The sequence below is a fragment of the Protopterus annectens genome, chromosome 2.part0 (genome assembly GCF_019279795.1).
Source record: "Protopterus annectens isolate FY-2018-M chromosome 2.part0, PAN1.0, whole genome shotgun sequence".
NCBI classification, from domain to species: Eukaryota; Metazoa; Chordata; order Ceratodontiformes; family Protopteridae; genus Protopterus; species Protopterus annectens.
The window spans coordinates 620,564,633-620,581,717 of record NC_056728.1 but is presented as its reverse complement, the minus strand read 5'-3'; the positions used below and the strand labels follow the sequence as shown (position 1 = coordinate 620,581,717).

Genomic DNA, 17,085 nt, shown 5'->3' with positions numbered 1-17,085 from the left:
ACATCTACAAGGAGGATTTGCAAGAGTAAATGGAAAGGATTTTTAATTTGGGCTCTTCAGAAGAAAATTGACCCTTTCGCTGCTCCTATACTGTTGGCACTGGAGTTTTTAACATTTCTTTATCAGGAAGGTGCTCGTTTTTCCACATTCAAAGTACAGTTAGCAGCAAGATCAAATTTTCATTCAGGAGAGAAAGTTTCTTCCAAATTGCGCAAGGCTTTCCTAAAGGGTAGCTTTTTACTCAGGCCTCCAATGAAGGATCCATCACCTCCTAGGGATTTGACAGTTGATCTTCAGGAGTTAACACAACAACCTTTAGAATCTTCAGCCAAAACTGATTTAAAATTTTTATCTTGGAAAACAGAATTTTAATAGCCATTATATCTTCAAGGAGAGTTTCTAAACTCTAGGCTTTATCATTTAAATCACCTTAAATTGTTTTTCACAAAGGTAGAGTTACCTTATGAACCAATCCAACCTTCTTACCAGAAGTAGTTTCTGACCTGAATATCAATCAAATAATTAATTTTCCTGTTTTCTTCCCTAATTTTTCAAATAAGGGAGAATATATGTGGCATCTTTTAGATGTATATAAACCATTGTGTTTCTTTTTACACATGACAAAAGATTTCAGGAAAACAGACCAATTGTTTGTCTCTTTCTCCCCAAACAGACTGGGATTACCAATTTCTAACGTTACCCTTACCAAATGGATTACTTTTTGCTTTTCCTTGGTATATTCCCAGCAAGGTCTCTCTCTACCAAAGCCTCCTAAGTCAAATTCAACTAGATCCATGGCCACTTCTTCTGCCTTCTGGTCTAGAACTTCCATTGTTGATATTTGCCCAGCAGCTACACAGTCTAATATCCATACCTTTATCGCTCATTACAAACTAAACTTGACACAGATCCAACCCTGTCGGATCTGAGATCCTCAAATCCTAGGAATTCGACTCCCGGATCCAGGGCTTCTGGTTCGAAGCCTTCAGATTTGAGCAAGTCCGCACTTGTCACAGATCCAACCCTGTCGGATCTGAGGGATTCGAGACTTTTTACCTCGGATCCATGCGTCTACTCGCACCCGATCTGGTCAGATCTGAGGCCTGTATGGGATACCATTGTTGTAGAGGATTTTCCTTCAGTTCCTTCGGGAGGGGATCAATTGTTTATTCCTCCACATAGGACCTGTTCTCCAGACCGTAGGAGAGGATCCTGTTCTATAGACTGTAGGAGAGGATCCTCAGGGTCTTGGCATGGGTCTCCAGCTAGGTCCTCCATCTCCTCCCGATCCAACAGCAGCATCTTGCTTGGAGACATGGATAGGATGATGCGGACTTTTCTAAAGGCTCAAATTGATTTGGGGCTCTTGGCCTTCCTGGCCCACAGGCTTTAGGGAGCCTTCTTCCCCTCCTCGCTTACCTTCTTGTCTGACCTAGCATAGATTAGACTCAGAGGGACCGGTGCACTGTGTAGAGGCGAATGGGGGTTTTGAGATCTCTCCTTGTCCCTATGTCAGCTAGATCCATGTCCGGTTCTGTTTCCATTCCCCCGGGTTAGGCTGGGCCACCAGTCCGGATTGTTGCCCTTGAGTCCTTGGGGGCTGGTTTATGTCTGGGCTTCTTGGAGCCTTCCCTGCCCATCAGTGCTTTGGTGATTGATAGCTCCAGACCAGCACTATCTGGATGGTTGGGGGTTTTGGCGGGGTCTGCCCCCTCCTCTGTTGTGGTTCTGTCAGCAGAGGAGGGTGCCTTGTCCAGTTCCTCCGCCTTTCGGGCAGTGGAAAGATCCCTCTCTGTTGCTAGAGTTGCTTCTCCAACTCACCGTGCTCCCTCCCAACCACAGAATTTGAGCGAATCCCCTCATCCTGCTTCCAGTCAGCCTCCAGGGGGGAGCTTCCTCATAAGGGTCCCTTCCTGTTCTGAGTCTTTCCGCAGAGGAAGTGCCTCGGAAGAAGACATGTAAGAGAAAACATCTGGACTCCCCTGTGGAGTCTCTTACAGAGGACACGGATGTCGATGAAGGGGACAGCTCCCCATGATTGCCACCCAGTGAAGTCTCCTTTTGAGACATTCTGGAGATCCTTAAGGCCAAGGGTGGTTGGTCTGCCCAGCCCCCATCCTGTGAGGAATCTGTGTTCCTGGAGGCTTTTGGTACGGGCCCATCTACCTCTTGGGTGTTCCCCCTGCTGACCCTTTAATCAGTCTTATCGCCAGCAGGGCCTGGAAGGACCCCAATATGGTGGAGCCAGTACCCAAAAGAACGGATACATTTTAAGCCCACCTTCTGACAAAGCTTTCTGGCCCAAGGCTGTTCCTATTGATGCTATTGTGGTGGCTGCCACCACCAAGAAATATTTGGCAGAGCAGAGCTCATCTGTCCATCCTCCCAACGTGAGTCGAGAGCATTGGACAGATTTTGAAAGTAGTTGCTCACATCGGTTTGTTTCAGCCTGCGAGCTTTGAGCTATCTGACCCATTTTACCCATCACCAGAGGGACTTGATAAAGGAACTTTCAGCTTCTCTCTCGGACACCATGTTACTTTTCCATCCATAGCTAATTCATCCATGAGGTTAATATCCAGTGCTTCAGACAGTTCTTCACTGGTGGCAGGTCCAGACATTGCCATCATGTGTCATGCCTGGCTGCGTTTAAGCAGGATTGCAGAGGCATTCAAAGCATCGTTTACCAATACCCCTTTTGATGGTTCCACTCTTTTTGGACCTAGCGTTAAAGAAACCTTAACTTGCAGCGAGCAAGAGGGGAAAACGTTATCGGCTGTATGGATCAAATTTTCTAACCCCAAAGGTCCTTTTCTAAGACCCAAAAGGGGAATAGGAAAATGTGGTTTTGAAAGCCGCAGTCTTCCTTTCAGGAATCTCATGAGGATTCCTCCACCAGGGGACGGGGGAGAGGATTCAGTGGTAGACATTGCCCTAGAGGCAGAGGAGGCCCGCACAACCGGGGTTCCAGAATGCTCTTCTCTGAGAAAACTTTCCAGTGTCGCTGAGGTGTTGCCCAGCTGGCCTCCCTGGAGACAGTCGGGGGTCGCTTGACCTTTCACCGTTTAGCCTGGGCAAATATCACAAATAATCAATGGGTGCTAAGAATCATATCCAAGGGCTACTACATTCCCTTTTCAGACTCCCCACCAAGAAGCAGATCTCTCCCAGATGCGCCACCCAGTCAGAGTTAGCCTGCCTGGAAGTCATCAACCTCCTTCAGAAAAGAGCCATCCAAAAGGTCCCTTATTTTACTTACTTATTCCCGCTGCTTTTTGGTACCCATGAAAATGGGGGACCTGCATCCCATTCTGGACCTCAGTCTTTTGAACCAGTCAGTCAAAAAGTTGAAGTTTCGGATGGTCACTGTACAGTCCATTGTACCCTTTCTGCATAAGAACGACTGGCTGTGCTCTGTGTATCTCCAGGATGCATACTATCATATCAAAATAGACAGGCGGTCCAGGAGATTCCTCCACTTTTGCTTAGGGGCCAATCACTTTCAATTCAGAGCCCAGCCCTTTGGTCTCACCACAGCCCCCCGGTGTTCACCAAATGCATGGCAGTGGTAGCAGCTAGCAGCTCATCTCAGGCTGCAGGGATTCCAGGTGTTTCCCTACCTTGATGATTGGCTCCTTACAACCCCCACAAAGCATCAACTATTGGAGACCACACTCTTCCTCCTTCGCCTCTACGATCAGCTGGGGATAATGGTGAATCTAGCCACGTCTTCCTTCCTGTCTCAGCAACTGGAATGTATAGGAATGCAGTTGGATACCACCTTGGAGATTGTATCCCTTCTTTTCCGACGTGTAGTTCTTATTCGGTCCCACCTTCAGGCTCTTCTGAAGCAAACTTGTTCTCCAGTTTCTCTCATTCTCAGGGCATTGGGTTCCATGGCAGCTGCCATTTATATGGTACCGTTGGCCAGGTACTATATGAGAGTTCTACAGTGGACCCTGGCGGTCCATTGGTCCACCATCTTTCATTCCTTGTCAATCCCCATTTGTCTCGCACCAATTTGTCAGACACCTATCTTAGTGGATGGATTCCTCAGATTTCCTAACAGGCAGACTGTTCTTTCCACCTGTTCCAGCGACCACAGTGACCACGGACGCTTCTCTCCTAAGGTGTGGGAGGCACTTTCAAGGAAGGATTGTCCAAGGGACGTGGTCCCATTCAGAGACCAAGATGCACATAAACGTTCAGGAGATGAGTGCAGTCCTTCTGTCCTTGCAAACCTTTCAGGATTGCCTCCCAATGGAGGTGATAGCAGTTCACATAGACAACATGGCAGTTGTGTGCTACATAAACAAGCAAGGGGGCACACTTTCTTATCTGCTTTGTCACGAGGCCGTTAGGGTTTGGGAATGGGCGATGTCCTCGAAGCGTTTTCTTACTGCAACTCACATTCCCAGAGCTTCCAACTTGCCGGTGGACAAATTGAGCAGGGCTATTCTGACCCCTCACGAGTAGTCACTGAATCCTTTAGTGGCGAAACGGATCTTTCATCAGTGGGGTCAACCGAGCTGTATTCTGTTTGCTTCCTCTTTCAGTCACAAATGCAACAGTTACTTTGCCCTGACCCCCTCCCCCCAGAGAGGGAGTCTCCCAGGGACGCCTGACTCACGATTGATTTCCGGGTCTCCTTTATGCCTGCCCACCATTACCCCTAATTCCCAGAGTAATTCAGAAAGCAAGACACCTCAGGACGCAGTTGATCCTCATTGCCCCCTTCTGGTCTTGGCAGGTGTGGTTCCCCTTCCTACGGTCTCATCTGAAGCAACCCCCCCTTTGGTGCGCGATCAGGTGTGGATCTGATATCTCGTCTGTCGCTCCTGAATCTGTAGACCCTCCATCTGACAGTGTGGTTTGTTCACTTCCTGTGATTATTGCCAAGTCCAGACTAGCATCCCCTGTGAGGGATATTATCCTTGCTTCTGAGAAGTCTTCCACCAAGACAGTTTATAGGCATAAGTGGAATAAATTCTCTATCTGGGCTGAGGTCATAATCTCGATCCATTTTCGGCTCGTATTTCTGACATTCTCCTTTTCTTGGCTTCCCTTTTTAAGGAGGGAGGTAGTTTTTCTACGATCGAAGTTCAATTAGCAGCAGTTTCTAATTATCATCTCAGTCACGATCCTACCTTTTCTTCCCGACTATGCAAAGCCTTCTTGAAAGATGTGTTTTTGTTGTGTCCCCCAGTCAAGGACCCCTCTCCACTGTGGGATTTTACTCTGGTGCTGCAATCTCTGACCAGACCCCCATTTGAGCCTGCTGCATCCTGCAATTTTAAGTTTCTTTCCTGGAAGACTGCCTTTTTAATGGCTATAACCTCAGCAAAGCGAGTATCGGAATTGCAGGCTTTTACTGTTAAGCCTCCTTGCTTATTATTTCATAAAACAGAGTGGTCTTGAAACTCAACCCCTCATTATGCCCAAAGTGGCCAATGAGATGAATCTTAATCAATCAATCCAACTTCTAGTGTTCTTTCCTAATTATACAAATAAAGGAGACTGCATTTTAGTTCATCTTCAGTTTCGTTTCTGTTTCACAGAACTAAATCCTTTCAGCTCTCAATCCAATTGTTTGTGGTTTTTACAACTAACAGGAAGGGCCAAGCTGTGTCAAAAATTACAATCTCACATTGGATTTCTCAGTGCATTTCCTTTGTTTACTGATGTGGTTAGCCTTTGCTTGGACCAGTTAATGCTTATTCCACCAGATCGATGGGCACTTCAGCTGCTTTTGTAGCCCGTCAGTCTCTGGATGACATTTGTGCAGCAGCAACTTGGTCCTGTCCTTGTATTCATGCATGTTCATCTCTCATTACAAACTTAATTTAGTATCTAGCGGAAGGGCTTCCTTTGGCTCCACTGTTCTTTGGCATGTCCTTCCTTGAGGCCATCCAAGAATTTCGGGTAGCTGGGGACTCTGACCCATATGTGATGAATGGTGACTAAGATAACATCAAATTAATAGGTATCAGCTCACCATAACTTGGTATCTGTGTTATCCGTAGTCACCACTCATCACGGTCCCACCCTCCAGCCCCCTTCCTGAGGGAGTGGCAGGAGTTAGATGATTTTTGTTGGTGGCAGGTTTCTTCTGTCCGTCTTCTTTCTCTAGTGCAAACTTGATCTGAGGGGTTAGGGGGCAGCAGATCATTATGGGGGGGGAGGAGCTTGAGCAAAGCAGTTGTCTAAAGTGTGCCGGCTCAGATCTGATGTCTGATCCTAGACCCATACGTGATGAATGGTGACTATGGATAACAGAGATACCAAGTTATGGTGAATACATAACTATTATTCTTCCTTCTGCTGACCCTCGAGGAGTAGAGATACTATAATCTTCCCCCGGCGATGGGTCTACGCACCCAACATAAGGGGTCTGTCATTCATCCATCTACAACTGAGCACCGTCAAACTTACAGCTTGGAGGATTGGATTATTACACCAAGCAATGCATCTTATTCTACTGAAGTGTTATCTAGCTTGAGAGAGGCAAACAAACCAACTGCTAAAAAATCATACATATAAAAGTGGAAAAGGTTTTCTGTTTGGTACCAGACCAAAGGTATGAAACCTCTTAATGCTGACATGAATCAGCCAGTGGAATACCTTTCAAAATTATTTAAACAGAGCCTTTCTTATTCAAGCAATAAGGAACATGCATCAGCCATTTATTGCTCATCTCCTATTTGTCCTCACCCTCATTTGAAACAGTTTCTAAAAAGGGGTAATGTATCTGAAACCATCTAGGAGAAGTCTGGTACCCTTTTATGACCTACATTATGTATTGGAAAAGCTAACCCTGTCACCTTTTGAGCCAGCTGTTTCATCTCCTTTAAAGATGCTCATGTGGATGAGCACCCTGTTGTTAATTACCTCAACCAGGTGAGTTCCAGAGCTGCAAGCCCTAATGTGCAAAGAACCCTTCACTGTTTTCTATAGGGACAAAAATTACCCTGAGAACTAACCTATTGTTCATGCCCAAGGTAGTATCAGAATTTTCTTTAAACCAAGCTGTATACCTGCCAGTGTTGTTCTCTCATCATCAGAATAAAGCTAAACAAATCCTACATAGATTCATAGATTAGTACTAAGCTAACTGCCCTTGCAGGCCATTGTAAGCCTAGCCAATTATCCCTTGTGAGACTCAAACCCTGCACCTTGTGTTTGTAAGGCAAACACCTTAACCATCAGGCCACCCTCCCAACATTCGCTTGATGTGCACCAACAGATTAGGTACTACCTTTTCAAGACATATTCCTCATGTAGAACAGATCAACTGTTGATGGCCTTTGCAGAAGGAAATGAAGGTAGACCTGTTTCCAAACATACACTTTCAAAATGAATAGTTAATTGTATTAACTTGTACTACCTTATCAAGACATATTCCTCATGTAGAACAGATCAACTGTTGATGGCCTTTGCAGAAGGAAATGAAGGTAGACCTGTTTCCAAACATACACTTTCAAAATGAATAGTTAATTGTATTAACTTTTGCTATATTCATTATGGAAAACAACTATAACACCTGTCAGGGCACATTCCATGAGAGCAGTCACCACTGCTTTCTTAAAAGGTGTCCCTACTCAAGCCATCTTGGTAGCTGCCACCTGGTCTTTGGTCCACACTTTACCAAACACTACCCTTTAGGCACTGCTCCTAGGACTATGGCAGGTTTTGCTACTACTTTTCTACAGAACCTTCTGTCCCAGGGACCCTCAGCCATTCAGCCTTCCAATCTGTAGCATTTGGAGGTCTTCCCAAGGATCAGTACTGCAATACTGACTACAGAGAACACAGGGAGCATAGTAACGTTGTCTTGCACTTACCTAAATTGTAAATGTTTGAGTAGGTCAGTATTGCAATACCAAGTCCCACCCTCCTTTCCCTCTATCGCCTGGCCCCTTGGCTGGGGTGGGGGGCCTTAAACCTATCATCACTCCCCCTCCTGTACCACCCCCCCTTCCTCTCCTTCTAGTCCACAGTTACTCTGTTTCAAGTTTTTTACAGTTGGGAAGGTTGCACTGTCCTCAGGCATTCGACTGAATTCACAACCTAGAAAAATCTGAAGATGATTTTGACAGACACCTGTTTTATACCCTGATGTCTGGATGTCAGTCTGCTGGGGATGATGCAAAGACTCAGGGAGTTGAGCCAGTCATGAGCTTTTGCATAGCAGGAAGACCTAATGATCAATACTGCTACACTGAGCTACTCAAACTTCTGCAGTTATGTTAAATGTAACACAGCTGTACTTTTCCCCTGCTATTACCTCACATTCTAGAAAAGCCTCTCTTTTTGAGGCCAGCCAGTATACTGTTATCAGAGCCATCTGGCAAGCCTAATCTGAGTCTTTGCTCCGTAGGCTTGGTCCCATTTCCTCTTATGGCCAGGTACTGTTTGTACTCAGAAAGGGTGGTCCAGATCCTCACTGAGTTCTGAGCCACAGTACCAGAGAAGCTCTCTGTATTTTATTCCGACAGAAATTTAGGGTCCAAAGTGTTAAACCTAATTTTCTCAAAGGCGCTTTCCAATTGCATTAAATTTTGGTATTTAAAAAAAAAAAAACATTTTAATAACTGTGCCTGTATTCCATTTCTGTTAGCCATTATTATGCCCTAAGCTGTCTTCAAGAATGCATCTGTCGATTTGATTTGTGCTGTGGCTGCATGGACAGTTTTTTATGTCTCTATTAGATGGCTGTGATATTTAGAGCTAGGTCTTCTTTTGGTGCCACTATTATTTGGGGCATTCTTTCTTGAGAATCCACCCAAGAGATTAGCTTTGAAATACTGATGAGGATAAAATTCTAACGCTAGGTCCAAAAATAGGTACTTAGCATAATGATAGAGCTGGATTAGGCGTTTGTATTCATGTGTGTTCCCGTTCCATAATCCCCCAGCTGACAGTTTCCATGCCTTTTTGTGTATTGTATTTAATTTGTTTTGATAAGTTTCCACCTCATGCAGGTTTATGAGATTGGGAGAGAAGTATCCTTTTAACCAGTGGAATATGGGTAAAGTGGAGGAGCATTAGTATCCTTGGGATATTCTCACAGCTGGGCTAAGACCTTATAGCCTTAGTCCTACAAATCTTAAGGATAGAGCTCCAGTCCATATCCTGTATTTTTTTAAATGTGCAACTTTTGTTTCTGATTTCAGAAAGACAGACAGTAATTATACAATACACACACACATACGTCAAATCTCCCAATAGTCCCTATTTTGCTGGAATACACCTGTTTGCTGGTCTGGTTACCCCCTGCGCATGTTGTACTTGTTTTTGGAGGGATGTCCCTATTTTCAGGTTTGATTTATCCCATCACAAATTATTTTGAATTCCCCTCTTCACATGAGATTTTTAAAGCTGTGTAGTACACACTAAACCACACTGTATGACCCATCATTTTTGTGTCACCAATAATTTAAAGAATGAGGACATTAATCTTATATCTATCTTTCAGAAGCAAAAAATAAGTTTGTTTATGTGGTAGAATTTTGTAATGCAGTTCATTAAAATGTACAAATTTTATACTTTTCTGTTTGATAATGTGCTTTTATTTTTCCATCATTTTTGTCACACACTGGTTTTAAACCTGTATCTTTGAGTTGTTGTGTCTTTCGGCTTTTCCCGGTTACGGGTCGCCACAGCGGAACTCCGGTCCGCTAATGATTGGCAGTAGATTTTTTACATGCCGAGTTGCCAGCCCTGACGCACAACCTTCAACGAAGGTATGCCCATTCACGCATGTCTCCACACAGAAGACGCTTTAGCTGAGAATCGAACAGGACGTCTTACTGTGAGGCGACAACGCTACTGCAGCACCACCACTGCAGTTTACCTGTATCTTTGAGTAGTATCCCATATTCCTGCTAGAAGCAATAATAGTTATATGCTATGTGATATTTAGATTTTTTGGTAATTAGATGTCCAGAGCTTTGGCTGGATATACCAGTGTTTCAAGGGCCTTTGTACCTATTTTCAGTGTCTACAGATTGTGTGGTATTTGATATATGTATATACGTCCACACCCACACAAGATATATATATATATATATATATATATATATATATATCTCTATCTATGTTTACTGTCAAAGTCTTGCACCTGCAATAAGCGAGTGTTTGTGTTTTCGACCCGAAGTGTCGGAAATCAAATTTATGAGCAGGAGCATGACCAAATGAGGTATTTAACGAAAGTCAACAACTCAGGAATGTTGACTTTACTGAAAATACCACACTTTGGTCATGTGCTACAAACGTTTTGCAGGGAGGCAAGCCCCCCTGCATCCTTCATGTGGGGGGTGCTCCCCCCACACCCGCTGCTATTTGTATGTACATTTCCTGATCCCCACTGTAGTGTGATGTGCATTCAAAATGTTGAATCCATAACAGCGAATGCTAGTGTGCATCTGATGTTGACTTCAACATTTATTTTTTCGCTCACGTGAGATGTTGAATACATGCTTTCAGGATTAAATGTTCGCACATTGCAGGTGCGAGGTTTTCATAGTAAACCTCTATATATATGGATTCACATCTGAATGTTGAATTACCAGAACTTCGAATTTCATATAGTCAAGACCATATGATCGAAGTTCCGAAATCCTGACATTCTGAAATAAATCCAAAAAACCCCAACTTTCTCAATGTTTATGCAGGGGTGCAAGCCCCCACTGCACCCCCATACCCCAGCTACTTAATTATACCAACTCAGTGATCGCACTACAGCAAAGAAAAGGGAACTCTCTTGTTCAGTGCTGTATGCAGATCTCCATTCAAAAATTCGAAGTTCTAAAACTTCAGTCATGTGGTCTAGACCATATGGAGTTCGAGGTTTTAGGAATTCGAAATTTTGAAGGGAACTATATATATGTGTGTGTATATATATATATATATATATATATATATATATATATAATATACACACACACACATACACACACTCACGTATATGTATGTAATATATATCTACTAAGGTTGTCATTCCAAAATAATGTCAGACACATGTTTATTGTCAACAGAATAAAAAAAAAAAAGTTAAAGGGGTCAATCAAACTGGCCATGTAGGACTGCTTATAGTATGCAGCAGTATAAGATCATATTTCTGAAACTGAAACATTTAACAAATATCTCAGATTTATTATTCTGAACTGCTGAATTCACTTAGTTGGTGATCATCTACAAAGTTTGCATACAAGTTTGACTTCATGTAATGCACATCACTTTATTGTCCCTGTATAAGTATAAAAATGGGGTGTGGTATGCAAGCTTAAGTCCAGTAAGAAAATAATTTTTTACATGCAGTGTAATGTATTCATATGCTGTAGTCCCCACCCTAACAGAAGTTACATACCTAGCCATAGTTTTAAGTCTTCACATGGCATAGGTATACATACTACGTACATTAATAGAAAAGAAAGCAAACCATAGTAACATTTCCGTTGTTATTTTCATGCTGTATACGCAAATGTTTTCTTTTGAACAATATTCATTTACTTCAGAATCACACAAATTGCTCAATTCCTACCTTTCCTTAAACATAGCTCCTCCACCAGAACATTATTGTACTTGTGTTGTTCCCCATAGATTATATTTATTTATATGTAATTTGCTACTTCCCTTTTCTGAAGATTCTACTTCCATTTCTTTTATCTCCTTTACAATATTCATTGCTTCTTTTATGGCTGATTTAGATTTTGAGTTCCATTTCTTATTAACTGCTTTCTTTGGTAGTCAATAGCATCAAACTTAGCAAGTACTTATACTCTTCCATTTGTCTGTGGCTGCAGTAAAACCACTTTAGATAGTAATCTTCATACATGCCTCATATTTTCACAGAATGTGATCCATAGAGTCCATTCTAAAGTTGCTTAAGTGTAAAGTACATTGCATGTGTAATTCATTTTTATAACCTGTTTACACACTGTGAAAGTGTTGAAGGCATGTCCTGCTGTAACTCTGTTAAGTTGAGAGCTCTGTAGGGGACTGACATTTAGCCTTTTGTACAAATGCATCTATGTAAGGTTTCACATGTATTTCATTTTAACAGTCTGAAGTTTTGTTTTGTATTCCATTCCATTTGGCAGACACGTATGACTTCCGGTCTAGATTCAGAATGCAAACGTCCAGTATATGGATAGCAGAAGTAGAAATCATATATATTTTACCAGACAAGTTAATGTTTCTTTCTCTCCATATATGTCATGAACTGAACTCTGTAGTGCAAGATCAATGTGGGTTAAACTGCATTTAAATGGCAGGTCCTGAAAGACATATTCATCATCAGAGATTAGCATGATACATTTGTACTGTGTGCTCTCCTGCATGTATTGGGTGTCTCCCATTCTTTGGATGAGACATTATACTGAGGTTCCATCTGCTTGAATTGGTGGTAGCTCAGGCAAATGTAAAAGATCCCATATCACCCATTGGAAAAAGCAGGGCAAGTTTCCTGGCCAAATTTTCTCAGTAGTGCAAAAACTACCTTAGGTCTCCACTGAAAGAGATCACTAGCGTAATGGGACTAACCTGGTCAGCGAAGGCTAGATAGATAGGTAGGTACCTAGCTAGATAGATGGATGACTGTCTCATGTTGACTTGTACAATATAGGTCCAGAATATATCCTAACTGAATTATCATCATTGCACCAGAAGTAAAAGTCCTGTGTATTTTGTCTGTGACTGCAAAATTGGTATCACTAGAGCTGGATATACTGAGAAGGACAATTTGCAGACATAAAATTCATCATTGGGGTGCACTGAAACCCGTACAGATAAAAATGCATTCTTAGAAACACAGTGCTGATGAATATACTTTTGTCGTTACTTGACAGTTTTGAAGTGGAATTTCAAGGGGAAAACAATGTCTGGCATTTTATGTACAGATACCTTATATGAGTCTTCATAAGCTTTTCACTCTCTCATTATGGTATTTTATTATAATTTGTTTCACTAGGGTGGGGATGTAGGGCTTTTGTTCAGGGTAAGGATACAGTTCTGGCCCAGTGCCAGGTTTTACTCTGTTGCATCAAAAGTAAAATATAAATTTCTCCAGAAAAGTTTTTTTTATACAGTTGCAACATATTATGGCTGAAATTCCATGGTCTGGTGCAAAAAGTGGTAGGGTTAAAGTTCAGCATGAAGCTTCATGCTTATACTCGAAGGCTTAATTGAAGATTTGAATGTTTCATCCAAGTGCCTTATTACAATTCCTTGAAAATGTCTTATAAATTGACATTTTATGCATAGGTTCCAAATGCAGAAATTTGTAGGTTGTTCACTATCATAGTGTGACATTTTGCATTGTCCTCTGTTTCTGTTGGTGGGTATCATGTGACTTCTGCTTATGGTGAGATATGCAGCACTGGACCAAGATATATATTTGCTTTGAGTTGTAGTTGCATCAGAAGTAAAATAAAATGTGTATTTCATCATACACTTCATGTGACTTCATATTTGGTATCACCAAAGCTCCACATGGTAAGGGAGGATAGTTTGAAGCATCAAACTCAGTGTTGGAATTCCTAAGGATAGAGTGTCATGTGTATTTTGAAGCAGATGATCCTGATGTTATTGTCTAAAAGCTTTGTATTCAAGTCTTAAAGATAACTGATGTGTATGGCCTTTTATACATGGGTATGAATTGTAAAGTTTGGTAGTCATTTCAGTAGCATAGTCTTGCTTTTGTGGCAGCTTACCCTGTTTCCACTAGATGGTAGGACATCTTCTCAAACTGGAATGTACAAGTAAATCCCTAGAATTCTTCCTTTACTTAGTTCTCATTCAATCAGAGGTAAAACCTCTATACATTTCTCATGAATATGTATTATTTCCAATGGATTATGGTTGACCCCCTCTCCCCACATTAGGGTTTGACTCAGTGAAGCACATTGTATGAAGGTAAAGTGTGGACAAATATTTATACCTGGAGTCATAATCTAAGTGCATTGTGTGGTTGAAGGTCATTACAATGAAATATTATAGCAGATTGCTCTAAAATTCAAAGATTGTGGCCCTGTACTGCTAGGTACTACTACTGATCTTACATAACCATTTGAATGTTTGTTTTTTTACCCTTCACACTTAGAGGCAATATTTACACTGCTATGTGGCTGGCCCTTTGGTATTCACAAAACAGTCAGTTGAAGACAAAAGTTTAGCTTTCTGATCTCTTCATAGTAACACATACAAAGCTGTAAAGCCACAAATACAGCAGTGTTGTTGATGTTAGGCCTAAAAAGCATATGTATTTCTGTAAAAAAATATATATCTTCATCCTTTTTATATGTTTTGGCATAAAAAATTATATTAAAAGAACATGTTTTTATTACATTGTAAGATGCAGTTTCTTCTCGGGTAATCATGCCATAGTACACTGAAGTGTTCATGAGACAATGTCAAAACATTTTGGGTATAAACATCTTTTATGTATAGGGAACAAAAAAAGCCAAAAGCAGTAGTTTAATGACCGTCGTCTAGAAAATATTGAATAGTAAAGGAGTTAAAATGCTTTTGCTGTGTCATTTCCTTTGCAGTTATGTTGCATTGTGGCCAAAGAGTCATAATATGGGAAAATTCATTTATAATACCTGTTGCCTGCATTAGAGAGATACCTTTCCCGATTTATCTGCATATAGTTGTTATATCTGAAAGTTCTTTGTCTTTTTGTTGCTGTTATACAGTTGATTGCAAGAAATATGGATCTGGATCAGAAGACTGACTTTTCAGAAAGTGAAATTTCATATGGACCAGACTGTATGATTGACTTTCTGAAAAGTTGAATAAGACAAAAACAACAAAAATCTATGTTTTTGCAGGGGAGCAAGCCCCCCCTGCAACCCTCCATGTGAGGGGCTGCAATGCCCATATCCCCTGCAGTATATATACCAACTCCAAGACTGCACTACAGTGGGGAAATGGGGAAATTCCCTGAACACCACTGTACTGCTGTCTCCATACAAAAGCCATGACGTTTTGGAAAGTCGATCATAGTGGTCTCAACCACATGAATTTCACTTTCTGAAACCTTGATCTTCTGAGGGGAATCTGAGAAATATTGCAGGTCCCAGAGGTAACATGACAGTTTAACAAAAAGTGCCTTGGAGACTAATAAATCCCTTAAGCAGACCCATCCATTTACTGTGGTAATAATTATAAAAGCATAAAAACAGAACATTTTCAGAGAAACGTTTTAGTAATTGTTTGCAAGTCAATATTAATTTCATCATTCCTCTTTAACTAAATGTACTTTATTTTTTATAGGAATACTGCTTCACTTCCACAGAATGAAGGTGGAGTGACAGAAATGGAAGAAGAGTTTGTCATAGAAGAAGCAGACAGCATCATTTTTAAATCTTGGCCTTCTATTTCATCAAAAACAAAAGTATCTAAAGATTCATCACATATTAAACCTAAACATAGGAATCAGTTGACTAAAAAAGTAAGCAAAGTACTTCAAACAGAAAATGCAAATAATGATGTGTCTGATGAGGAAGCAATGAAATATTCTTCTGATGTGGTTCCTAAACTTAATGAAACATTCACTGTTGATGTTCAGAGTCATTCATACTTAATGGATAATGCTGCTACCACTGCCAAAGCTCACAATGAAAAATTGCAAGAGAGTGAGGCAAATAAACAGGTTGTCACTGACTCAGCTGTGCCACATTGTGAAGTTCCTGAGAAAGCTTATCATTGGTCTCCAGATTCTCATGTAGTTGTTGACAGTATTGCAGAGGGCAAAAAACTCCTGGAGAAGGAGGCTTCTGTTACTATAGAAGAACGTAAATGGAAAAAGCAAAAGCAGAAGACTGGTACACGGGGAAGGGTTTTATCCAGTCAACAACAGTCTTCTAAAGGGAAGAAACAGCAGCATGTGACAGAAAAAGAAAACGTGGCTTCTGCTGTAGATCCATTGTGGGCTTCAGAGAAGCTGCTGAGTACCCATGCATTGACATGCAATCCTTTAGTTCAAGAAAAGCTGCAGACTGATATTTCCGATGCGGGTGGACCCGAGAAGAAGACAAGGCAAAATGAAGCAGTGAGTGCAGGTTTCAAGAATATGAAGTTAAAAAACAAGAAGGGACTGAATGAAACAGGTATGTCACAGTTTACTTTTAAGTCATAATACAAAACTGGAAATGGATAAGTATAACCAGAATAAAAACTTGTGGAATTAGAAGTTATGGTTGACATATCTGTAGATCAGGTGCAGCAAAAAAGTAAAGCTTCGCATATAATTTGTCAAGGGAAACTGATTGGAACTTGGAACAAAACTTGCCAATTCATTGAAATGAAATGGGTAAAACTTTTTTTTTTTGGCAGAAAGACAAGTTTCCCCTTCAGTCCCTTACTTATGTGTACTTACTGACTACACCATTACACAACTGCATAGAAAAAAAATCAGGAACGTGCAACTGTGCTAGCAGTGATTTCCTGTAGAGAACAAGATTTGGAGGATTGCATATCAGAATAGAAACTGACAAGTTGTAACTAGAATACTTCTCCAAATGTAGGACAACCAGAATAAACATTCACAGTTATGATAAAATGACCCTTTAATTATCCAATCTCTTACCAGAGGTAAGGATCAAACCTTGCACCCTGTGAGTGAGAAGCAGACACCTTAACCATTGTGCTACCTGGTCTTATGATAAAATGTTTATAAACTTTTGCAGTGTATTTCTGGTGTCATGCTGCTGTGAGATTTATATCAAGATGTGCAAAACAGTTGATATGATATTGTCAAATTTTCATTTCATCCTCACATAGGTTCATAGGTTTATACTAGGCTATCTGCCCTAAGGCATTTATAAGCCTAGCCCAAAGTTTTGTGGCTTACGCCACCCCTTATATGAAAAAATACTGTACCCATTAGTTTGTTGTGCCTCTGTCCAGCAGTGACACAGAGATGATTCCCGGGGTAAACCTATGATCTCCCATACACAGGTCAAGATTTCTCTTGAACAGAGCCAGCGAGGTGCTCTGCCTCACATGGACCGGGATTTTATTCCACAGCATAGGGAGTCTCTGAGTGATAAATCTATCCCTCCAGCACGTCCTATTTATATC

General features: G+C 41.3%; 1 protein-coding gene across 1 annotated transcript in view; it reads left to right on the top strand.

Moving 5' to 3' along the window:
- LOC122792761 overlaps positions 1 to 17,085 on the top strand; it is a 1,018,830-nt gene that overhangs the window by 609,053 nt on the left and 392,692 nt on the right. The window contains exon 8 of the mRNA XM_044060334.1: positions 15,277 to 16,112. Coding sequence (XP_043916269.1) covers positions 15,277 to 16,112 — 836 coding nt within the window. The remainder of the gene's footprint in view (positions 1 to 15,276; positions 16,113 to 17,085) is intronic.